Source organism: Dipodomys spectabilis, unplaced genomic scaffold (assembly GCF_019054845.1).
Source record: "Dipodomys spectabilis isolate Male_0828 unplaced genomic scaffold, ASM1905484v1 ptg000024l, whole genome shotgun sequence".
NCBI classification, from domain to species: domain Eukaryota; kingdom Metazoa; phylum Chordata; class Mammalia; order Rodentia; family Heteromyidae; genus Dipodomys; species Dipodomys spectabilis.
Window position 1 is genome coordinate 11,674,842 of NW_024870701.1, and position 26,644 is coordinate 11,701,485.

The 26,644-nt window shown below is 35.7% G+C and overlaps 1 protein-coding gene across 4 annotated transcripts in view; it reads right to left on the minus strand.

Moving 5' to 3' along the window:
* Positions 1 to 1,311: 1,311 nt before the first annotated feature.
* Positions 1,312 to 26,644, minus strand: part of Dsc3 (desmocollin 3) — a 41,382-nt gene continuing 16,049 nt past the window's right edge. For 2 of the 4 annotated variants that reach the window (XM_042675202.1, XM_042675203.1), the window contains exons 5-16: positions 25,911 to 26,066; positions 24,621 to 24,765; positions 22,444 to 22,610; positions 19,296 to 19,430; positions 18,513 to 18,698; positions 13,751 to 14,007; positions 13,502 to 13,644; positions 11,627 to 11,851; positions 7,767 to 7,991; positions 6,785 to 6,906; positions 3,549 to 3,803; positions 1,312 to 1,591 (exon numbers count right to left, since the gene is read on the minus strand). In XM_042675202.1, coding sequence (XP_042531136.1) covers positions 1,394 to 1,591; positions 3,549 to 3,803; positions 6,785 to 6,906; positions 7,767 to 7,991; positions 11,627 to 11,851; positions 13,502 to 13,644; positions 13,751 to 14,007; positions 18,513 to 18,698; positions 19,296 to 19,430; positions 22,444 to 22,610; positions 24,621 to 24,765; positions 25,911 to 26,066 — 2,214 coding nt within the window. In that variant the 3' untranslated portion in view covers positions 1,312 to 1,393. Of the gene's footprint in view, positions 1,592 to 1,686; positions 1,714 to 3,548; positions 3,804 to 6,784; positions 6,907 to 7,766; positions 7,992 to 11,626; positions 11,852 to 13,501; positions 13,645 to 13,750; positions 14,008 to 18,512; positions 18,699 to 19,295; positions 19,431 to 22,443; positions 22,611 to 24,620; positions 24,766 to 25,910; positions 26,067 to 26,644 lie in introns of those variants that run through there. The other 2 variants (XM_042675204.1, XM_042675205.1) reach the window with 1 other exon arrangement.

Here is a 26,644-nt window from a genome sequence, read left to right on the forward strand (position 1 = left end):
CTCCAATAAAAACCACTAGAAAACTGGAAGTGGTGCTGTGGCTCAAGTGGTAGAGTACTCACCTTAAGCAGAAGAGCACAGGGACAGCGCCCAAACCCAGAGTTCAAGCCCACAACCGACCAAAAAAAAAGAAGAAGAAAAAGAGACTTAGATTACTTCCCAAGACTTGCCAACAGAAAATTGAGTCCTAGTTGTGTGGGTATTCTTCAACTTGCTGCCAGTTAGTGGATACAGAACTCTGTCAGTGAGACAATTCAAATCAACTTTCAACCAGGTCCTCTTTTTCCCCCATTGAAGCCAGAAAAGGCTGATTTGTTTCCAAGTTTAAATAAACCATTCCAGTTTACACGAACTGTTTACTGGTGTGTTCAGGTATTATGTAACACATGAATATTGACAAAGGAAGCTCTATTTTTTTGAAAATCTTGGTAACATTATAGAAGGGCTGAGTATATTTCAGCCTCATTTTCAATTATTGATGTTCTCTTCTTTGTTTTTGTTTTGATTTTCATATTTCATTGATCAATATTTTATACATTCATTTTAAACTATGCCCCTATAGAAAATTACTACTCAACAAATTCTGTTTCCAAACTAAAGAATTTGAAAATAAGGCCAAGTACGGTAGCAAATTTTCTAATTTAATTTAGTCTCGACTATTTATTCCTAAAACTACCTTAAATTGTGGTACCCAATAATTGTATCTTTTTTTAAACAATCACTTGAAGAAAAAGTATAGTAATAAAGTGTTGACCTAGCCTCACTATTTTTCTAACTAATGTTTATCCAATGAATTTATTAAGAAGAATGATCTTGTATATACTCTAAATTCAACTATAACATAAGATTTGCTCTTTGCCTTAGTTTTAAAATAATTTGCATGTCTTAGAAATATAACAGAAATTGCTTTACAAATACAAATTAGTAAGGCACTGAATTTGAAAAACTTATAAAAATTCATTATACGTGCTTTTTTACTCCTCTGGTTAAGAGAAGGTTATATCTGAATAAAGCGGAACATAAGCTGCAAATGTCACTCAATTGAAAATGCACATCATGCACTCAGACTGGTCAACATTGTAGCCCAGCAACCCATTACATCATAGAATATCAGCTGTTTCCCTTTCTATCGTGTAGCTGTCTGAGACTTATGGTTTTAATCCATGTTGTGGATTATATCACCCACCATGGAAAATATTAAAATTTAAAATTTGAAGCACTACTTCTCCCTAAGATGTATCACTTGCACACTATAATAAAGTCAAAACATCATATCTCAAAACACTGTAAGTCAGGACCAATCTGTATGTAAATTGAATGGAATTTTCCAGCATCATTTTTTTGAAACTTCCAGCATATCTAGTAAGTGAGGCCTAATTGCAGTACAGTGACATTATCTCTTTGTGCAAGCTTCTGCTAGGGTAAGAAATTTGGGTTCCAAATTATTTAAAAAGTCAAGTGCATCTTCTTCCTGTTTTTCACTGCAGCAACCCACAGAGCCAGCTGGAGAGCCCTTGCCTTCGTAGTTATAGGTGAGGACATAGTCTGGTGAGGAGATGTGGCCATCATTCTGATTACACACATGCAACTTCTGTAACATCAAAAGAAATGTTTGTATTATTGCTTTACACAAATTAAACACAGGAACATAAAATGTATTTGTTATTTACCTTTTATGTTTATTTTTTAACCAGTGTGTCCTCTAATCGATTCCTACACACAAAAAATGCACATGATTGGTCTATATCACAACTATATTGTAAAGTCAGTATAGCTTACATTACTAACAACCCATGAAATGAAAGTTACGTACACACATTTAAAAACATTTTTTTTTTTTACTATTAAGGAATATTTATCTCTTAAATTTATGTCTAGAGGTCAGGCTTATTCACAATATGTATAATGGTTGGGATTTGATCTTGGATATTAAGCAGTCCTATTTTTTTGAGTAAAAGCTCTGGCTTACCCTACTCTATTACTTTTGACATTGTTACTTTATAAGCTACTAAACATCTTAAGTCTCGTTTTCTTCGGGTCTTTGCATTCAGTCCCTCTCTAAATCAGAGTCACTAGAGTGGCCTTTGTTATCAAGTATCTTTCTTTAGGACCTGAAAATACTCCTGTGTGTGTCTTAATCTGTGTTCTTCTCAGGTTGGTCATAAAAGAATATTAACTCATCGTCATACAGGAAAATAACATCATTGCTAGGGACATATGATAAACTACAACCATATCACAAAACATAGCCTATTTGCCATTAAACCAAGGATTGAGGGGGCCTGATTCAGTTTGCTACAAAGGAACTAGTAGCCCTACTTTTAAAAAAAAGATGTGGGAATTAATTCCATAAAGAATATTTAACCCAAGTTCTCCTTCCTTAGCTGCCCATAAAAATCATCTGAGAAAATTTTTAAACAGAAAAGTTAATGGAATTAGAATTGTTTATAATGAAGCTTTTCAGGAATTTTGATGGAGATTGAGAAGCTGTTATTTAATCCCTCCTTTCTTTGTGTTATTATTTTTCTTTTTTTAATCTCTAATTACAAAGTATTTGGAAGAAAGAAATATTTAGAAATTGAACCTTACGGTATCATTATTAGTAATATGAAAACTTATAATAAAATATCAATGAATTAACTAAGTTATTTGATAATGCCCAAAAGTGGACTAGAAATCACAGGAAGAAAATTTCATATTTGCCTACTGATTTATAATACTAAAAATATCTCAGTTGTGACTATAGCTTATAATAGTGGGTTGTATATTGTAAGATTGCTAAGAATAAAATTCAAATGCCCTCATCAAAATGATATTTCAAGCTGGGTTCCAGTGGTTCACACATGTAATCCTTGCTACTCAGGAGGCTGAGATCTGAGGATCACAGTTCAAAGCCAGCCCAGGCAGGAAAGTCCATGAGGCTCTTATCTCTAATAAAAACCACTAGAAAACCAGAAGTGACGCTGTGGCTCAAGCGGTAGAGCACTTGCCTTGAGCTGAAGAGCTCAGGGACAGCGCCTAAGCTCAGGGTTCAAGCCCCATGTCCGACCAAAAAACAAAAAAAGATATTTGAGGTGATTTAATCATTCTACACACTAAACATTTTCCATACTATTGCTTACAATGCCCTATAAATACGTGATTATAATTAGTCAACTTAGAGGGGGAAAAAGTGAAAACAACAAACATTTTGTGTAAATCAAGAAACTATCCTAAATTGACACATGTATGTCTGTAATGTCACAATGAAATACAGACTTAATTTGGGCAATCTGTAATTATAAAGGAGATTTTTTTACTTTCTTCTGAAGATGAAACTCCAGTGGAGGATATTAGAAACCTCTGACTTGTGGTATTTTACAAACTAAGTATCTATGACAGAGGAATAAGGATATCTTATCTAAGAAAACCAATGAGTACTCGGAAATGAACAGAATGAGCAAGAGAAGGTTCATGGAACATTCTGGAACAGTCATTTCTGAACATCAATATTCATCACAACTTCCTGGGGTTCTCCACTAGCAGTTAAAAACACCTGGAGGACTCACTTCACCGAGTCGAGGCTGAGTGAAGTTGTGCCACTCGGAGTAGGTGTATCTGCAGTTGTCCGCATCCAGGTGTCCTCCCCTGTAGGAATCCAGGGTGTGGTGATGGCCGGTCCCACGGCAGGAGTCCAGAGTCTGGTGTCCTTTCACCATTTCAATGGTTTCCTGTCCGCCATTTCTCATCCCCGACCCCATGGTGCCACAAAAGCCTTGGCTAGAGTTGTTAGCAGTGTGGGTGGTGAAGCCATTGGCAGAACACTACAAAGCAACACACAAGTCATGCTGGAAGGAACTGGATTCCAGGGAAAGTCAGAATAGATACAGAACATCTACTCAGTTTTCATTCACGCATCCAATAGGCACTCATCAGCTTGTAATTAATTATGTGTGTACATGCAAAGGCATGAAAAGATGAGGCTCTAAGAAACTCTTATTCCAAAAAGAGAGAAAAATAGACCAGTAAGAATGTGACCACTCATCTCTCTAAGTAAACACAGAATGTTTGAGGAGCACAGAAGTACTGCATTAAAACACATATAAGTAGAGTGTTAAAGTTCCAATCTAGCAAAGGTAAATGGAAGGTAAATGGAATACCCCAGGAAAACTCTTGAGTAGGGGAATAAAGGACCAGTAAGAGTATCGTGGGGAGTGGGAGAGATGCATACCTGTAAGAGAGTCTGAAGTCAAAGGTGCATAGGGAGGCTGGGCATGGTGGTTCATGTCTGCCTACAATTCCATTTACTGGGGAGGGGAAATAGAAGGATCACAGGATGGGGGGGGGGGCGCTAACAGGTCAGTCCAGCAAAGTTAGCAAGACCCTATCTCAAAAACAAACTATAGTGGTGCCAGCCACCCAGAAGGCACAGTTAGGAGGATCTTGGTTCAAGGGTAGCTGAGAAAAGTTACCAGAAGATGCAAGTCAGAAGCTTTGTTAAAGTTTGTTCCTCATCATGTGAGCTCTAATTATAAAGTATCAAACTACCTTTGAGATAAGAGCCTCTGTTCTAATTAGGCTTTCCACTGCATTGTTTTGGTTTTAATTGAATTTTCCTTCTATTTCATGTACATAAACTCTAAAGTGGAAGACTTGGAAGTTCAGATGATTTACTGCAACTGAAATATACTTATAAAATTCATACATACTATTTCATTGCCTCAGAAAAATATTCCCAGGAAGATAATTTAAAAGTGGCCATTTGGTGGCAGTGCTATCCTATATTTACTTAGGTTGATTAAGACAAAATTCTACCACCACCACCACCACAAAAACAACAATAATAAATTTCTGATGGTTAATTCTCCTTGTTGACGTAATTTTGTCATTATAAACACAGGCTCAGAGACATACTTCTAAGCTAATGAATAATGAATTGAAATTGAATAGAATTGAAAACGTATACTGGCCCACAGAATTTATGGCTGTGTCTACCTCCATTCGTTCCTGCTTAGCTCCTCCAGAGTCTCTCTGAGTAGCAACTGTTCGTTCCTCTGTCTATAAATCCCAGGCAGGCTTTTCCAGTCCACGGTTTTTCAACTAACTTCTAATCCCATTTGAAAGCCTTCAACTAGAACTCTGATCCAAAACTAAAAGCCACCTTCCCTCAGTGATTTTATTGTATTCACTCTATTTCAGACAGCTTATAAAGTTTGCTTTGATATGAATTAATAATACCAAACTCTTGAGAAATATCTCTAAGAGAGGAGGTATAAATATGATAAAATGCCCATCAATGCTAACACCAAATGGTAAAGAACACATACATAAAATGCCTCCACCCCATTTTCAGATATAAAATAGGAATTTCCTATGAGGTGAGTCAAGAGTTGTCAAAACACTAAATTCATTTTCTGACTTTCCTTTCAGATTACAGAAAAAATCACAGTACTGAGCAGGTAGGCCTGTCAAATACAGAACATAGACTGGTTGCCTTCTTGCATGATAGTGAAAAAGGAAGGAAAGATAAAAAGAGCAAGGAAGAAAGGTATTATTATCCTGAGACAGAAAAAAGGACCAATGTATCATTGTTCCTGGCTTTGGTACATATAATATAATATAATAGGCTATAATACTTCGTTTCCACTTCCTACTTCGTCCCTGAAATTCATTCAAGAGCCCATTTTTCTATGCCTTTATTCATCTCGATTTCAATATTCCAATTATTATTATCATCATAGAGTTACCTCATGTTTAAATCCTATCAAAAGATGCTAAGCCACCACATTCCCAGTCTGTAATGTCTTCTCGTTCTCACTGATCCCCTCCTGACTTAGGGTACCACAACGAACCCATATCCTTCAGTAGTATGGAGAAGTCTCATCTCCCAGTTCATTCCCAGATCCTCTTGTCCAGTGCCTAAATAGCAAGCCTTTATTCCCATGCCCAAGTTTTATTCCAAAGCAAATTGTTTTCTATTTATTAAAGAGCCCCGAAACTTGGCCATCCCCTTTCTTCTTCGTTAGGCTGTTTTCCTCTACTTTAGCTAGGCTCACCATCTCTTCACTTTCAGCCTTGTCTTTGTCTTTCAGCCTCACAGTCAGCTGTACCTCTTTCTTTAAGCCTTCCTGGTTGATCCAAAGTCTATGAGTAGACTCACAAATTATATTATTGTTGAACTTTAACAGGGCTTTATCATACTGGCTTACTCTCAGATACCTATTTCTTTTTTCCATAAAAGTAGATTCTATTTCCATAAAAAAATAGAATTGCTTGAGAACAAATAAACCTTCTAAGTACTGTTTGTATACTTCCCACAAAACAGAACTGTAAAGCCAAGTCCCTACAAAGACCTGAAAATAATCAACAAAGGAGAATGGTAGCAATCTTTCAAACATACCCCTTTTTTAAAAAAAAATCTATCTTTAAAAAAATTATTGTTTTAATACTTTCCACAAGCTTTCTTTTCTATTAGAGATGATCAAAGAGTTAGAGAAATGAATAATATCTGGAAATACACATTGCAGAGTAGCCAAAAAGATTATTGTTATAACAAGCAAATAAAATCAATGTTTCAATTATAATACTAAAGAAGAGGGGAAAGCATAACTAAAACAGTAAATCTGGTTTAAGAAGTTAATAAATGCCACTATACAAAGGCTTAACTATTGGCAAAATATTTATAGTTCACATAATTTAGCCCAAGTACGAAGTATAAAATTAACTCCTGCATTTCATGATAAATTTATGAAGAAGAGTTTAAAATATTTGAGAGAAAGAGAAATATTCATTAAAAGTTACTTACCACTCTATCATCTCCAGGTGCTTCTGTGTTTGATATAATTAAATTTTGCTGTGCTAAGTCTTCAGGAAATTTTTTCCCTTTTCTGGCACTAACAATTCCACATACTAAAGTTAGCAGTACAGCTGAAGAAAAACAAAACAAACCCCAAAGTCAATTTAATACACAAGGAACAAAAAAGAGTCACTTTTTATTTCCTATGGCCTAAGGGCAGCAGAAAGAAAATGCAATTACCTTTACAATTAAATTTTAAAAAATATAACTACTGATTCCCAATGAACTATTTTGATCTTTCCAAATCAATTAACCATGATTTAGCTTAGATTTAAAAATGAGATCATTATGATTTCAGTATCTTCCCTAAATCTATAGCTGAGAGGAGATAGATATGAAATTAAAGTGACTTTTAGTGGACTTTCACGGAGCAGAATTTAAGATTGTTCTAATCAGTCCTAAACAGACTAGCATTCAGACTAAGAAATACAAATGGGATATTGAGACTTTTGATGCAATCTAAATGTTCAAAATTCTGTCCAAGTAGGAAATCTTCTGTCTCAAGAAGAGTTATGTTCCCTTCTACAGAAAATATTCAAACATAATTCAGATATTAACCCCAAAAGAAGTCACACTTGATGGTTGCTGGAACACTTTTTTACTTTTCTGTTGGCAGTGATGGGGCTTGAATTTAGGGTCTGGGCTAGGGCTGTCCCTGAGCTTTAGTGCTCAAGGCTAGTGTTCAACCAGTTCAAGCCACAATTCTACTTCTGGTTTTCTGGTGGTGAATTGGAGATAAAATTTTCACAGGCTTTCCTGCCCAGGCTGGCTTGGAACTATGATCCTCAGATCTCAGCCTCCTGAGTAGCTAGGATTAAGGATTACAGGCCTGAGTCACCCGTGCCCAACTAACACATTTACTTTTTAAAAACCTTTTCTGCCCTCCAATCTTTTACTCTGCACTTTAATCTCAAGTAAAGTGGAAACTTACAGAAGAGTAGAGCTATGCCCAGTAGTATGGCAAGGATGGCCCACTTCCCCAGGGTTATGCCCGCACTCCTTGCCATGAGGAAACACTGGCTTGGGTGAGTGCAGTCACACAAGTTAACCCTCAAGATTTTGGTTGCAGATTGGCCTGCTCTGTCTTTCACAGTAATAGGAATTGAATACTCTTGAAATGCAGCATTTTTCTGATATGACAGACGGGCAGCTGTATCTGTAAGAAAACAGAAGGGTTTAAGCATTTTTTTTATAAGAGCATGAAACAAACTCCAAGATATGGAAACAAGAAAGCTTTTCTTTTAAAGTTTTTAGTTTATGAAGATTCTATCTGCTATACTTTATGTATGGTATATTCAAGTGTATACCTTTGGAAGGGTTGTGGGAAGGGACAGGAATCAAGGGGAAAGGGTGAAACAGTGCAGCAGTGGAACTCACTGGACACTGATGAAAGTGAACTATAGAACTCATGGCAGAGATGGGAGGGAGGGACTGGATGGGAGAGGGAGAGAACAGAAAACACTATACAAAAAGGAAATATACTCATTACCTGACTCATGTAATTGTAATCTCTCTGTACATCATAATAACAATAAAGTAAATTAAGAGAGAAAAAAGGATCATGCAGACTTTCCTTAGCATCTATTTCACCATACTTGTTTTAAAGGGTATTATCCGCAAAGAATTGCCTGTCACATGCAAAAGAGTACAAATAGAGAACTATCTTCTACATTTTTAAGTACTAATATTGTTAATGTTGACCCTTGTCAGTCCTTAGATATTCCTAAAAAAATCATCTGGAGCCAAGTGTGAAAGCAGACCAAAAATTCTGGCACTCAGGAGGCTGTCAGTTGGATAGCAAATTCAACACTACCTTAGGCTATATAGTGAGATCTCATGTCAAATTTAAAAAAACACAAAATAAATATAATTATAGTTATACATTAGAGTGACCCAATATTCCAGCAATATTTAATATTCCATTAAATAATGAAATAATATTAGATACAAACTAATAATGCTAGACTGGCTCTTAATGAACAGTTCAAGTATTTTTCCTAGAGCTAGCTCATATACTGTAAAACTTACTGTTTCTCCTACAGCAATATGCAAAGGATGTCTTCAGTTCATATTCTTTTAGTCATCTATCTTTAATATGTAAAACTATTTTTCAGAGTATGCAATACATTTGTTATTATTAGTAATGCCTTGAATCTAGAAGTAATCTCCACAGGGGGAAAAAACTAATTATGTCAGTAAAACTTACAGGGAATCACAGAATTTGGAGATTTTTATTTGGAGATTGTGTGTGTGTGTGTGTGTGTGTGTGTGTGCGCGTGCGTGGGCGCATGCATGCACGCCAATACTAGGAATTAAATTCAGATTCTGGAGCTCTTGATAAGTAATTTTACTCATAGCTTGAGTAACACTTGATTCACACCTTTACTTCTGGCTTTTTGATGGTGAGCTGGATAAGAGTCTCACAGAATCTTTTCTGGCTATCCTTGAACTATGATTCTCAGATCTCATTCTCCTGAATAGCTAGAGGCATGAGCCACTGGCACCCAATTCAAATGATTTGTTTTTATCAACTATGTTGGTAAATTTCCCCTAATCATCCTTGCATGTTATGTTACTGTTAATTAACCAAAAGCTCTACAGACTTTTAATGCCATTCAGAACTTCCTTGTGTTTTTATAATAAATCAAGTTCAATGATAAACACATAATGTACAAACTGGAAGTCATTTGGAATGCCTAAGCCTTGATAAATGTACTGTTCCAGTTGTGAAAATTTCAGACTTTGGATGCACTTAATATCAGAAAGCATCCCAGAGGAATGTGAATTATTCCATTGTCTACTTTGGGACCCTTCAAAATCATCGGTGTCTAAGGTGAGACTTTGTAAGTCCCTTCCTTCTGAGCCCCCGAGCTGAGCCATAATTAGGTTGTATCTTATTTATTCATAGCAGTGCAAAATCACTACTACTGGTTTTCTTTCTCAACTCAGCCTTCCTCAAATTCCCATCACCAATGACAACTTTATGAGACATAAATCCGGATGCAGTTCTGCCTTTCTTGAAAAATCCCCAAGGTATATCTGCTGTCACCTACAATACAAATGTCAGTCTCAGCCTGCCACACAAGGCTTTTTATCACTTTTCATCCTTCCCACACAACCCTCCACATAGTTTAAAAAAATGTTCTAAACTTTCTAATACCAATTTACTCCATCACCTAGCATGTTTTTTCTTCTGTGACTATTTCTTAACTAAATATTGATTAAATAGGCACATTTAAAACAGTATCTAAAAGTCACAGGACCAGAAGTACAAAGATGGATTCTAATTCTGATCAATTCAGGTATTGGAGGAAAGAGATACAGTGATAATACGCGATGAAATGTGCTGCAAGACAGGGCATAAAAGATTGGGGAACATCTGAACTGGGATTATGTTTCATTGATCATCTCTGTGTATCCTAGAGCACTACCTAATGGATAGCAAGCATTTCATAAATTTAATGAGGGGCTGGGAAGGTGGCTCAGTGGTAGAGCGCTTGCCTTGCATGCATGAGGCTCTGGGTTTGATTCCTCAGCACCACATAAGCAAAAAAAAAAAAAAAAAAAAAGCCTGAAGTGGCACTGTGGCTCAAGTGGTAGAGCACTAGCCTTGAGCTGAAGAGCCGAGGGACAGCGCCAGGCCCAGAGTTCAGGCCCCACGACCGGACCCAATAAATAAATAAATAAATAAAATGAGATACTATGTGGAAAGGAGGTAGTGTTGGCAGAAAGGACATGTACAAAAGTGTAGCTGCATGAAAGAACGTAACACAACAGAGTGAAGTGCAGATGAAATACAAGCTATTGTTATAGGAAAAGCTACTGTCACTGCAAGCAGCTCCTGAAGTCTCCAGTGCTAGATCTCTTTCCACATCCCGCCACCTCCCTTTCCAGGAAACCAGACTGTGCTCTTACTTAGGCCTGGATTTCTCATTTCCATGCCTATATAATACAGTTTAAACAACCTCTCTCCTGGCCTCTCTGCATTGTACTGATATTACTTAAAAAAATACACACCCATAGCCAGGAGCCGGTGGCTCACACCTGTAATCCTGACATTTGAGGATTGCAGTTCAAAGCCATCCCAGGCAGGAAAATCCCTGAGATTATTATCTTCAATTAATCTCAGACTAAGCCAAAAGTGGCACTGTGACTCAAAGTGGTAAAGGACTTAGGCCCAGAATTAAAGCCTCAGGACTGGCAAAAACACACACATGCACGCACACATGCACACACACACACACACACATACACTCCTTATGCTGCCTAATTTTTTTTTTGAGCTTGGGTGCTGTACCTGCATTCTTCAGCACAAGGCAAGCATTCTACCACTTGAGCCACAACACTCTGGTTTTCCAGTGATTTATTGGAGATAAAAGTCTCGTGGACTTTCCTGCCTGGGCTGGCTTTGAACTGTGATTCTCAGATATCAGCCTGCTGAGTAGTTAGAATTACAGGTGTGAGACACTGGCACCCAGCATGCTGCCTAATATTTTAAGAAAGCTTTTTTTTCTTTATTGCAAACTCTACCTGCATCAAAATTATGATTCCCTTATTTTATCTAATGTATGTGTGTGCGTTTGTGTGTGTTTATGTGTGTGTGTGTGTGTGTGTGTGTGCATCGTCACCATATGACATTTGCAAAAGATTAAGTTAACTATATGAAATGAAATTGTATTTGACTACATAAAAGTGAATTGAGCAATATGCTTTACATAGGTAAACAAGTAAACCCATCCTCTAGTTGTAGAGTTCTTTCAAAGCATGTAAATCATTCTTTCTATTAAATACCATTAACTTTGTTGAGGGTCCATAGTCGGTGGATTTCTCGGGAAGTGTTTGCCAAGCTGAACTGGAATGGAGCTCCATGGATCGGTTCATCAGGATCAACAGCAGAAATGTCCATATAGCCCATCTTCGGCTTGCAAATTACGAGGTAATCCTGAAGTATTTCTGGCGCATTATCATTCACATCTTCAATATTCACAGCAAGCGTTCCTGTGCATGATCTACCCTCTAAGAAGAGAAACACATTTCTTTACTTTTAATGTTCTTCATGACGTTTTGTTGCATAGTTCTTAAGCACAAGCATTAGCATTTGATAATTTCTTGATGCATGTTTCAAGGAAACTTTAACCATTATTACTACTAAATAATAACAATGAGTGTCTGAATTGCAAAATCTTATCCCTTGGGAATCTGATGCAGATGGATGTAAGCTTTGAAGTGGTGACAGAAAATTATTTTCACTAGTTTCAGAATCTGAACTCAAAACTTCCTTGGCTTGCTTTCTGAGCTGATGCTCTACCACTTGAGCTCCACCTCTAGTCCTGCTTTTTGCTGTTTTTTTTAGAGATGGAGTCTACAAAACTTGTCTGCCTCCACTGTACTCAAATCTTAGTTTCCTAGATGTCAACTTCCAGAATAGCTAAGATTATACATGTGACCCACCAGTTCCCGGCTCAGAAAAGTAATTCTAATTATCATACACATCAAACTAGCTAGGGAGATTTTTAAGGTATTTTATTTTTAAAGTATCTGGGTCCACAGCAAGATGGTCTGATTCAATTAGTCTAAATTATGTCTATACATTGTTATATTTTATTTTAATATGAAGCCAGAGTTTTATAATTTGGGGTTAAAGGAACAAAAGTCATCTTGGCTCTGGTGACTCTTAGCTCTCAAGAGGCTGAGATCTGAGGATCACAGACTAAACTTTGGTAAGCGGAAACAAAGGGGGAGGCAACAATGCTTGATAAGAAATGTACTCATTGGGCTGGGAAGGTGGCTCAGTGGTAGAGTGCTTGCCTTGCATGCATGAGGCCCTGGGTTTGATTCCTCAGCACCACATAAGCAAAAAGAAAAAAAGCCGGAAGTGGCACTGTGGCTCAAGTGGTAGAGCGCTAGCCTTGAGCTGAAGAGCTGAGGGACAGTGCCCTCTCAGGCCCTACTACCAGACCCCTCCCCCCCAAAAAAAAAAAAGAAAAGAAAAGAAATGTACTCATTACCTTGCTCATGTAATTGTAACCCCTCTGTACGGTATTTTCACAATAAAAAACCTTATTAATAAAAACATTTTAAAAATTAAAAAACTACCAAAAAGTCCATGAGACTCTTATCTCCAATAAACTACTAGAAAACCAGAGGTGGTGCTGTGGCTCAGGCGGTAGAGCGCTCACCTTGAGCTGAAGAGCAGAGGGACAGCGCCCAGGCCCAGAGTTCAAGCCCCATGACCAATCAAAAAAAAAAAAAAACCTACCAAAAAACTGGAAGTGGAGCTGTTGCTCAAATGATAGAGCCCTAGGCTTGAGCACAGGGAAAAAAAACTTCAGGGATAGAGCCCATGTCCTGAGTTTAAGCCCTAGGACCAGCACATTTTTTTTAATGAACAAACTTCAAAGGATTATCTTTACCTAATAATTGTAAAACATGTGGCATAAACACTTAAGGTCCTGTTATGTAGAAATATAAAAATAAATACAGGATGGTTTCATGTTTCTCAGCAGTTAATTTTATGACGTGACTGAGGGATAGAACCAGAATTTTCAAGGTAACTTCTAAGAATTCCATAGACTTACAAGAATAATTCTGCACAAGACAAACTAATTTTCTCTTGGTTCCTTATAAAGTACTTAAATGTTGTCCATTTTGTTTATTTATTTTTACCTTGGTCTATTGCTAGGACTGTAATGTTATATAAGTCATTTCTAGGAGTCGCAGCCTCTCGGTCCAAAGTTTTGGAAACTGTGATTGATCCTGAAATTTCATCAATGCTGATCCAATCTTTAGGATCATGTAACTTTTTGTATCTGTAAATGAACAATAATAAATTTTTGGCATCATATTTCAAAATAAGTAGCCATCTCAATTATGAGAAGTGTATTATTTACTATGTAATTATGAATTATGTTGCACCTTAAAACATTGCTGTTTTTATTTTCAGGGTCATATGCTTTGTAGCCATTCATCTTGGAGCCTACTGCTGAGTTTTCTTTAATCCGTACGTATTGGGATGCAGGGATGCACTCAGGTCCCTCATCCTGGTCCCTCACGTGAACTGTAACCAAGGCTCGGTTCATGGATGTCACTCGGATTACTTCTCTAGTCAGTGGAACTTCATTGTTGACTCCAATCTCGAGGATCATTTGACGGTTTTCTTCATAATTCAGTGGCTTTCAAATAAAGGACATACATCTTACATCAAGGCAAAGCATATTTGATATTTCAAAAGGAAAAATGAACTTTGATCAAGATGAACACCGCTTAAATTTAAATATTGGCTTTATCCTTTCTTATATGTATAGATTATTCTGTGCTAATAAGCTTTTACCAAAAAGCCAATTAAAAGTGTATTCCAAGTGGGTAACTGCAAATCTGACTTGTTTGGTGGGTCTGCATAATGTTTTGCATGGGCTAGTCTGAAACTATGATCCTTCTGATCTCTACCTCCCAAGCAGCTAAGATTATAAATGTGAGTCACCTTAACCCGCCTCATCCAATTTTTTTTAATAGAATTGTGGAGAATAAATTCCTGAAATATTTTTATTATTCATTCACACAAGAGAATATTATCCTGAAAATGGAAATATTGCAAAATAATGACAATGTTTAACAGGGTGACATGTGAGTCATCTGACTCATTAGATAAATAACATTGACTTAATACTGAACTTAACATTGAGGCATTGGACAAATCTTGTAAAGTTAAGCATTGACTTCAACACACTGGAAGGATACACAGCTTGTCTGTCTCATAGAAGAGATTTATTTTCTTTCGTTACTCTCTTATTGGCTAGTGAACAAAGTAAAAATGGATGAGTAATATTTAACATATTGAAATGTTACTAATCTTAAGTCCTTTAATAAGTCAAGAACATTTTGGCTGGACACTTCTAACTCATATCTGTAATCCTAGCTAGGCTGAGACCTAAGGATCTCAATTCAAAGCCAGCTAGGACAGAAAAGTCCATTAGACTCTGATCTCCAATTAATTGGCAAAAAGAGGAGGTATGATTCATGTTTTAAAGTGTAAGTCTTGAGTGGAAAAAGCCAAATAAGAGTACAAAGTCCTGAGTTTGAGCCCATGTATGGGCACATATCAAAAAGAAATGAAATTTCTGAATCTTAGAATCCACAAAATGTATCCTAACTGAAGATTCAGGAGTGAAGAGCATTTGTATCTGTTTATTTAATTCTGACAAAGACTGTCTCGCAAGCTATGTATGACAGGTGTAAATTTCTAATGTTCAGATTATGCTGTTTGAGTTTTAAAAAGATGTTTCACTGGGACTAAGTTGATTTAAACATATAACTTAACTGCCTAATCACAAATATTCCTAGGAAAAGAGCACGATACCTTCAAAGACTCCTGTGACAACCAAGGTGGCTGTGAAGAATTCTGTTTTCTAAGAGTTTGCACAAAAGCAAATAGAAAAGAAGATGGGGCACAACAAATGAAAATTTTAGTGATAAAACTGTTGGAAAATAATTTGTGGCTCAAGTTAAAGAGGATGCAAGATTAGCAATGGAGATAATAAAGGCAGAAATAGTAAACTCAAAAAAGTAGAAGTACATTAATATTTCAATCAAAGATCAAAATTCATTGTATTCAGGTACTGCTTTGTTAAATGGCAAATCCTTTGTACAACTACTTAAAGATCATAATAAATAAAAAGAAAATTCCCTTGTGCCAATGAGGTTATGGCTTTATCAAGCCAAGTAATTTAAGTATGCAAAAAAATGGGAGTGGGGAATGTGACTAAAGGCACCACAGTGGAAGAACAACACAATCATGATGGGTAAGGGCTCAGTACTAGGTATATCTGGGTTTTCATTTTAGTTGTGTGAATAGAAATATCTCTCACGGATAGGCCAGATATGCAACCACAAACCACCTATCCTAGCTCTATGAATATACCACTACTAGCATCTTACTTCTTTTTGTCTAAGCCTCCTTATTTGGAACTAGGAAGAATGATTGTAGAAACTATCTGGCTCATTGTCAAAATCAAATAAGTCTTTTAATTCAATGGTGAGCATGGAAATAAAGAAATTTAATTATTCTATGAAACAGCATGAAATTGATAATAGAATATAACAGTAATTCAATGATATTGGAATTTTTACATCAAATCAAAGCATGAAAACAGAAGAAAAATAAATTATTTTATGAAGATGAGCATAAACTTGATTATAAAACAACAGCAATTGTATAAAAGAAAAAAATAACTATACATAATCTCATTTGTGATATGGACAGAAATTCTAGACACAAATTAGAGAAAAATATCATTAGGAAAGAACATTAAACAATATCTCTGTCACATTAAAAACAGGCAGGGGGGCTGGGAAGTTGGCTCAGTGGTAGAGTGCTTGCCTTACATGCTTAAGGCCCTGGATTCGATTCTTCAGCACCACATAAGCAGAAAAAAAAAAGCCGGAAGTGGCGCTGTAGCTCAAGTGGTAGAGTGCTAGCCTTGAGCTGAAGAGCTGAGGGACAGTGCCCAGGCCCAGAGTTCAGGCTCCACGACCGGACCCCCCAAAAAAAATAAAAAATAAAAATAAAATAAAAACAGGCATGGCTGTGACTAAAGCAAGATAAATACCACCATAAATAAGGAACAGATTACAAATATATTCATACCATAAAGTCTTATGCCATGCAAATATAATAATTACCTAAATGATATGCTATGAGGAAATAAAGTATATTTGTTTTTAAAAGATATGAAATGAATACCTATAAACATTTGTATTTGCAACATTTGTAATAATAAACAAGAAACTTATCGTGTTTATTCATTTTTTTCCCCAAGAAAATCTGAATAGATGTAAAGAGGGACAGCGTGAAGGTGAGAAACTCTACAATGTATGTACTTTCAGTTCCAAACTTTGACTTCCCTAAAGGGACTGCTTAGTCAAATTGAATTAAAATAAATAATATATCTCTTAGCTATTAATTAACATATAATTAATTCACAGACTTGTTAAACAATATGACAAAATCATTCTTAAGCACTTCAAATGATATTTGGTATTTACTAAATATTAGATGTTGTCCATTATTGTCAGTGTTTCTTTATTACGTTTCCACACTCAGTAGTAAAGCTTAATTATTGTAATACCTTGTATTATAAAAACTGAAAAGAGGAAAAGTTTAACATATATTTTTCTATTTACATCCGGACAGAGTATGCCCCATTTTTACGTGTAGACACTAACAACTCTCACAGAATAAACAACTACATATACAAAACTGTGTACCAAAGTTGCTACCATATTGCAACTGACAGATAAGTCTCCTTTCATCTGTGAATAACATCCAAATCTGCCCACAGACTATTATTCTTTGTTCTAGCCTAGGAACAGAAAACCAAGGATCCTTCCATCCCATACTCCTAGCTTGATCCCTAGAAAACAGCAGTGCAACCACATACCTAGTATATATAGAGAGTGAAGAATAAGTTCATTTAGTGCTCTTGATGTGATACTACATTTCATCCTGACTTACTTTTAAAGGATCAGATATAGCCAAGTATATTTTCTCAAAAGAATGAAAAGAATGTGAGGTTCTAAAATTATATTTTGTAAGGATTAAAAGAAATGTGAATGCCACTGTAAATCCATCTGGTCCTGGGCTTTTCTTAGATGGGAGGTCTCATTGCTGTTTCTATTTTAATGCTTGATATGGGCCTGTTAAGTCGGTTTAACTCATCTTGGTTTAGTTTTGGCATGTAGATATTTGCTAGGAAAAGGTCCATTTCTGCCATGTTCTCAAACTTATTAGCATAAAGATTTGAGAAGTATTCCCTTATAATGTTCTGAATCTTGGTTGTTTCTGTGGTGATGTTTCCATTCTCATCTCTGAGCTTATTTATTTGGGTGTGTTCTCTTCTTTTTCTGATAAGATTTGCTAAGGGATACAGGTGGACCCATCACAACAATAAGATGTACAAGACGTTATGTCAAAAAATGAACTTTACAACTTTGGCACTGGAGGGGGGCTGGGGGGAGGGTGAGATGGGAAGGAATGGGAAGGGGAAACAAAGGAGAAGGCAACAATGCTTGATAAGAATTGTACTCATTACCTTCTCATGTAATTGTAATCCCTCTGTATGGTATTTTCACAATTTAAAAAAAAAGATAAAAAAAGAAAAAGAAAAAAAAGAAATATGAATGTCCTAAAGAAGGTAAATCTGCACTGTGTATAGCAACATTTTCACAAAACACCGTGTATGATGCTAGTGGCTCACATTTGTAATCTTAGTTACTCTGGAAGTTGGCTGTTTGAAGCCAGGCCAGGAAAAAATATCCAACAAAATATAGGACTGGTGTTGTAGTCCACAGGATAGAACACTACCTAGCAAGCATGGACCAAAAACATGGATAATGCTTTGTGAGCATTTTCTGAGAGCCAAATCTCCCCAAATACCCTCTGTCAATTGAGTCGAAGAGATCTTTATCATTAAGAATGTTCAGGCATTCTCTTGGAGATTAGCAATGGACAATAAACTATAGAAGACAAACATGACAATGAATTTGAATAGTTAGACTAAACAGGTTTTATGTTCTCCCTCAACTTGCAGAGTCCATGATCTGAAACTACTTAGTTGATTCCACTATTTGTTGATGAAAAGACCTTAGTTTCTAAATTATTGGTTATTGAACATTACTATACCTTTTCAACATAGAGAATGCCTTCATTTGTCGCTTTGTCTGTAGTGATTCTGAAGTGTCCATATTCATTTCCTTTCAAAATGGTGAAATTGGCCCTCCAATTTTCAGTATTCATTAAATCCTTATCTTCTATAGGTATTCGCAAGATTTCCACATTGTGTGCATTTTCATCTACTGATGTTTCATACTGAAAGAATTCATGAACAGTTGTTTTACAAAGAAATATATTGCACAAGAAGTAAAAGGTGTCTTTTACCCCCAAAATATTTGTTCTTGTATGTTTTTAACATGCATCATCTCAAAACAGTTGTAATACAAAAGTATTGTTTCATTAAATGTTATCTTTTTTCTTTTTTTATCAGTCATGGAGCTTGAACTCTGAGCTTGGGCACTGTCTGTGCATTCTTCAGCTCAAAGCTAGAGCTCTACCATGTGAGCCACAACACCATTTCTGGTTTTATCTGGTGGTTTATTGGAGATAAGACTCTCACAGAGACTTTCCTACCCGGGCTGGCTTTGAACCACAATCCTCAGATCTCAGCCTCCTGAGTAGCTAGGATTATAGGGTAAACCACCGGTACCTGGCCAGTATTATCTTTTAAATGAAAGAACTTTAAGGGGGAGACATACATAAAAATGCTAATATAAATGAAGAAAATACATAATCTATTTAAGCTTTAATGTTATTTATATAATAAACACATTCCTCAACATATGACCAATATATAATTAACTCAGATTAAATAAATCAATTAAAATATAGATTTTGATATTATATACTTACAGTATTTTGCCTGAATGTGGGTGCATTGTCATTTGAATCTGTGACTGTTATAATACAGGTTGATGTACTGATCAATCCAAAAAATTGTCCATCCATGTCTTGGACTTTCATTATCAATGTATACTTGTCTACCACCTAAAAACAAATCAAATGTTTAATTCTTGTGGGACATGTCTGTCTAGAATCATAATCAATACCCTAATTATACAATTTGTGTGTGGATATATTCTTTATTTGACTTTTATATTTGCACATACTCTAAGAATTTGATAGAAAAGGACAAAGCTGAAATATAGGCACAGGTGAAATTATACAGAGAACTGTTAAGAATTTAGACCTATGTTTTAGCAGATAATTGAGGGATATTTTATAGAAGTCAGAATGAAGGCACAAAATAAGAGCATTTTGCAGAAAATATTTGTATTAAATATTGGGCATAATTTGAGGTGAACTAAGTTGAGAGTTAAAGCAATTATGGAATCCCTTTAATAACCTAAGACTCATTGTCCAAATTTGAGGCAGTAACCAAGGGGACAAGGGAAAGGAGAGGGAAGAAAGTTGCTTGGGAATTATAATGGAGTAGGAATTAATAGCAGATTCTGGAGACAAGTTATGAGGGAAAAATTGTGGAATTTGATGCTTAATTGTCCTTCTTGGGTAGGGATATCAGGAACCAATACAAAGTAACAACAGACAGTTCTTAGAGAGTTGGCAAGGGTGACTAAAGGCATGAATTTTGCTGTGCATGTGTTGAATTTCATATGCCTAATGGAAATGTAGGTAAATAAGTTCAGACACCTGTAGGGGCCCATGCTTTAAGCCCATGGCCAGAAATACCACCTTGGGAGTGAGTCATCAGGAGGTAGATAGTGGTTGAAATTACAACAGAAATCAAATACTCAGGGAAGATTACAGGAAGAGAAGAACTAAGGAAACATGGAATAAAACAGTTATAGAAGGACAAAAGACTAGCAAAAGATATGAAAAAAAAAATGTCAGAAACAAGAGAAAGGCCAGAATTTCAATGGAGAACAGTCTTGGTTTAAGTATCAACAAAAGACAAGGATTGTTTTCATCATGTAAGAAATCACTGTTGACTTCACATTGAGTGGTGATGGTGAAATATATAATCATTTGTTTGTGATGCATAATCATTTTTGTTGCCCTGTCTTTTCTTTTACTAGCCTCTACCCACTCCTTTTTCATTGTCCATTTTCTAGTTCCCTCTCCCATCCTTCAGTCCTTCCTTTTAATTTGCTCTCTCCCTTTTACATTGTATGTCAGCATTCCCACCCCGCAATGCTCCTCTAATAGACTTCAAGGATCAAATACCTTGTGTTTTTCTTCCACTAAATTCACTGTCTATCTTTAATATTTGTTTCTTTGCTACTCTCATTATTCCAAAAAAAATCCCACTATATTTTTTTCAACAAGCAAATAGATTTGGATTTGGCCCCCAAAATATAATCTTAAATAATTTAGCATTTCTAAACCTCATGTTTTATTCTATAAAAATTGAGGATAGATTTTTTAACTTTATTACTATATTCTGTCTACATCATACAAAGATACAAAACGTCTATATATCCTCTAAATTTTCCTACTCAGTCTTATCATTGTGCTTTATCATGCAGATGTTCTGATGCTACAAAAATTAAAATGGTGAAAACCAAAACCTTTGTACTATTTTTTTTCTTTTTGCAGAGTCCCACCATTCTCCCCTTTCTCTTTTAGCATCAAATTCAAGTATTTTCTTTTTGAGGATATTACTTCCTGTTATATCCTTAGTCTATTTATTTATTCTAGCTATAGTGGGACCATTAATGTATCCCAATAGTTATTTTATACCTGCAAATCTAGTTCATCTGCTTCAGCTAATCATTCACAATGCGGAGATAAAATTGGCTAACAAAATGAAAGGAGAAATAATAACAACAAAAGAAGAGAAGTTCCTGTGGAATTGACTTAGGCAAGTCCTCACATTTTTTCTCTATAGATGAACATAGTAGCAATCTAGTCAAACAAGCAAACTAAAAAGACAAAATTAAAATAAGCATACACATTTAAACATAAATTACAATATAGACGACCATATGCCATTGTTATCAGGCAACTAGCATGGTAGGTTTTTAAAAAATAATTTATCAATTCCATCTCAACTAATCCTTTCCTTACAAAATGTATGTACATCTATTATAACTGAATAGGTGTTAGAGTATGCTTGAAACTCCTGAAATAAAGTTCGTCATCTTATATAAGGAATGTAGTCTTCAGGAAAGGATAACAAATTCGACAAGAAATGTACTCACTTTTTAAACATTTTGTTTTATATACAGGTTAACCCATTGTAACCATGAGATGTACAGGCACTATGTTGAAAAACGAACTTTACAATTTAGGCTGCGGGGCAGGGGGGGGGGGGCGGTGGATGTAATTGTGGAAGTGGGAAGGGATGGTAGGGGCAAAACAAACAAAGGAGGAGGTAACAATGTTTGATAGGAAATGTACTCCATTGCCTTGCTCATGTAACTGTTACCCCTCTGTACAGTATTTTCACGATAAAAAACTTATTTAAAAAAAGAAATGTACTCACTACCTTACTTATGTAACTGTAACCCCTCTGTACCTCACCTTGACAATAAAATTTTAAAAAGCTACTTACAGAAAAAAACAATAAAAGAAAGAAAGAAATGTAAACTTTACAGAGCTGCAACTAATTAATCACACAAAAAATAGAACGAGACAATAGTTAATAGTAATAATTTTAGGAGATTTTTTGATTTTTCTATTCTAATGTTTTTTTTTTTTTTAAAAAAAGGAGAAAATGACAGGAATCCTTATATTCTTATGACTTTAAAAATCTATCAGAGGCTGGAAATGTGGCTCCATGGTAGAGTGCTTGCCTAGTATGCATGAAGCCCTGGGATTGATTCGTCAGTACCACATAAACCAAAAAAAGCCGTAAGTGATACTGTGGTTCAAGTGGTAGCCTTAAGCAAAAGAGGCTCGGGGACAGCGTTCAACCCCTGAGTTTGTGCCCCAGAACTGGCAAAAACATAATCTGCTCATAGGATAGCAAATTATAGAAAATAGGGCACAGGAGACTCAATCATTAGAAAAATGACGTTTCGCAGAGCGCAAAAGCTACCTCTCTGTCCATGTGATGAGAGACCGTGGTAATAGCGCCTGTGTTGGGATGTACAGAAAAGAGCCCAGGGGATCTGGGCCTCTGCTCCAGAATGCTGTACTTCAGGCGCGTGTGCATCGTGTCCGGTTCATCTCTGTCCGTGGCACAGACCACTCCCACTGTCGTCCCTATGCATGTAAAGAAGGGGGGAAAAGAACTTAAAATGTCCAGGATTGCAAAATATGTCTACGCAGTAGTACGTACTCCACTCCAATTTTAACAACGGTGGAAACTTAACTTGACATGTATTTTCTTTTTGTCAGAAATGCTACATCTTTAGAAAGGACAAATGAAAATTACTTTAAATGTAAAATACAAAACATTTTCATACCAGAGAATAATGTGTTTTGCTCACATTTAAAAAATGTATGATAGCAAATTAGTAAAAAGCAGTCATTAAATGTCAATCAAGAATAATTTCAATCTATGTTCTCACATAGTACAATATCACCTCACTCAAGGCAAATTCCGAGTGTTCTCAATATAATAGCTAAATTTAGGCTTGGAGTATAATTGTACCAACTTTCAAGTTGACCTTTGTCTACTCTCCCCTCCCAATGTTACTTCATGCATTCCTTTTTTTTTTATTTTTTTTAATTTATTTTATTTTATTTGTGAACATACTGTCATGCATTCCTATTTGACTCATTCTCCTTCATCCTATGGTTGATATACCTTAAGTACCTAGGGTTAATCAAAGGGTTAACATCAAAGTGTTTGCCCCAATTCTTCCCTATTATTACGGGAAATAAACAGAATCCTCAAGAAAAATATGTTTTCTCTTTGAAAATAAAGAAAATGTAATAGATTCCTGGAATTATGATGCCATACATAATATAGTTCATCTAATGTAACTAACACTAAAGAGCTAAGAAAATTGAAGGTGACTTTCATGATTCTTACAGTGATTCATAAGAGAATCAACATGAATAAATAGATTTTCTAAACTCCCAAAAATAATGCATTTTAATTGCATCAATTGGACATAGGAGTAATAAAGAGGTTAACTTTGTTATAACAGCAAAATATAAAAACAAACAGAATCAAAAATGCAGTGAAAATGTGAATAACTTCTACAAACTTGTCCAGGTCAATTAGCAAAGTGGTTCTCCATTGTGATTGACATCACAGTCTTTCAACTTTTTGACTCTGGTTATTCTTATTTCAAGTCTCAGAAGACTGATAGACACTATCACTAATAGCTAAGTAAACTGAAATAATTCAGTTTTCCACATGGGACACCACGCTTCAATGATAAAGGACTTTCAGCATCCACTTCTCTATAGCTATTCTGGTATTTGCTCTGAAATGAATGTAGTAAAAAGTGGAAGTTATAAGAGAAGAGGCAATATAAAATAAGATTTAAAATTGTGTCCTCAGTAGATATCATTTAACACCCTTCTAAATAAAATCCCATTAAAATATTTATATGGTTTTTAAATTGTATTGTTCATTCTATCCTGAAGTTTTGGAGCTGAGAGTCATGGTAAACCTACACAAGGAGAAAATGAAATAAAATTCATAAACCAGATAGGGTACAATGCTTCAGTAACTGTTGCCTGTGGCTACAGTTAAGGTGGAAAGGCCAAAATTTCCTCACATAACCTGGTAAAGTTCATTAAGCCTAGTGGGAATGTATGCCTTATGATAAGTATTCAGTGCTATCTCAGAATGAAGTAACCATTAATATAAAAATCTCAGTTTCTAACACATTTATAATATGATTTCCTTGTTGCTTTGTATGTTCCTCCCCCACAATATAACCCCTGCTTTCACTGTATTTGGTGCTGGTATACTTTGTGGAGGGGAAGGGAAAAAACAAATTGTTTAAATAGGGATACAGGTAGACCCATTGAAAAAATGGACCCATTGCAACAATGAGATGTACAAGTCGTTATGTTGAAAAACGAACTTTACTACTTTGGCTGGAGTGGAGGAGGTGGGGAAGGGGGAAGCAGGGGAGGAGGGAAGATGGGGAGGGAGGAAACAAAGGAGGAGGCAACAATGCTTGATAAGAAATGTACTCATTACCTTGCCCATGTAATTGTAACCCCTCTGTACTGTATTTTCACAATAAAAGAATCTTAGTACCTCAAACAATGTACACAAACACATTTCACATAAAAAAGCAGCCTTACCAAGTCTACTACTTTCTGGAACTTCAAAATTATAAATGGTTTCAGTGAAGACAGGATGGTTGTCATTTTCATCCTCCACTTTGATGGGCAGTGGAAGAGGTAAATCCGCTGAATAGCCATCGGCAGTGGATGCATATGCAATCAACTGTAAAAAGAATAGAGCAACTTCAGTTTTCACCTGACACTAGACTGTAGCAAGAGAAGAGAAGATGCCCTACAATCTTCTCTGCAAATCTTTTTAAAAGTTCACCCCTAGCTAGTCTTTTCTAATTATCAATGCACTGTATGGCGAGACACATTACACAAAAATCTTTGGGCATTTGGTGGAAATTAGTATACTGCAAATTAAAATTTACATCAGAGTACACCCAAGCTAGGATGCCTGTGTACATTATTCTAAAGACTTAAATGTGACCATAAAGACTCAAAGTATACTTTGAGACAAATTCACAGCAACAAAAAATATGACTATGACTGTGTGTGTGTATTCTAAATAAAGCAATGATTTCCAACCGAGTCACTTCCAAGCCCATTTACTGTTTTACCTCACAGACCACACATTTCTAAGTTTTCTAGCCAACTGCATTTGCTACTCCCACATCACAAATTAATCAAAACTATTCCTATTTAGTATTTAACTATTACACTGAGTTGAAACTTTTTGAGCCAATAGCAAAGCATGTGACATGGAAAGCATCAGTCAAATAGGTTGCTTGGTATCTATTTTTTCTTCTAGAAGTAGAACCTTTCTCTCCAACAGGAAATCCACCCCCTGAACCACATGGATGGTACACAAGTTTGTGAGACTTAATATTTTATAATAAAAATCATCTGACTTTATAATAAAAATCTCATTGACTAAGTTCATTCTTTCAAGGATGCTGGTTATTAAGCTGCATTTAGGCCTGGCCTCCCACTTTTATATCCTTATCTAGTTCTCATAAAGGATCAGAGAATCATTTATGTAAAAGGAAAGCAAAATAAGAAGGTACAGTATTGGGGAATCTTTTCCATCACCTGTGAACATATCCTGGAGACACAAGAATATGTAAGTGTCAGGAGAGGGAGACTATATCTCAGAAGCAAAACCAATGTCTTTAAAATGTACTTGAATTTACATTCCAACTCTTTGTTTCATTTAGGCTTACCTATCAAACACAATGATAAATTGTTGACCAAGAATTCAGAAACACTTTATGAACTTGAAGATATCCTTAAGAAAAGGTGCAAGAAGACAGGAAAGAGTAGAGGAGATATCAAATAAGCCATTCTCATCAGTTAAATTCCTACATCAAAAACGTCATATTCCTCACGATCCACAGGCCGAGTACAATACAGATTTCCAGTATCTCTTTCTATGTAAAACAGATTCAAAGGTTCTTGGTCAACTCCACGTCCACTTATTGAGTAGAAGATAGTGTAGTTCTGTGCTGCATCAGATAGAACCTGAAAAGAAAAGAATATGCATATGTAAAAATTAATTAAATTCAATAGAACTCAGAAAATTCAGTTAGTCAGTTTTTTATTTAAAGGAAAATATTTCAATAGAAGAATCAGAATAAAATTTTAGGTGAAAGGCCCTAGGTGCATATAAAGAGTGGCTATTAGAGACCAGTATGGAATTTATCTGAAGAAGTGTGCTTACTAATTATAAAATAGCTACTTGTTTATAGATTCATTTTCTGGCTTAATCTCTCATTGGCAATATAACACAAGGACTAGAGTGTCCAAAGGCTTATGAACAAAAGTTAAAAGCTAAGTTTAGATGTCTTAGATAGATCTACCTGCTTCAAATGATAGAAATAAAAATAGAAATGGTAATAAACCCTATTTACACTTTGTCTTTGCTCAGATGATTTCAACATCTCAGCAAAGCTCAGCTGTTAGCATCTCCTTTGGCTCATTTGCCTATAACTTATAAGAAGCTGAGATTTTTTTGTGTGTGCAGTAGGTACTGAAGAGAAACAAACTAGGCATCATTTCTATTTGGAGATTATGAGATGAAAGAGAAAAAGGAAAAGTCT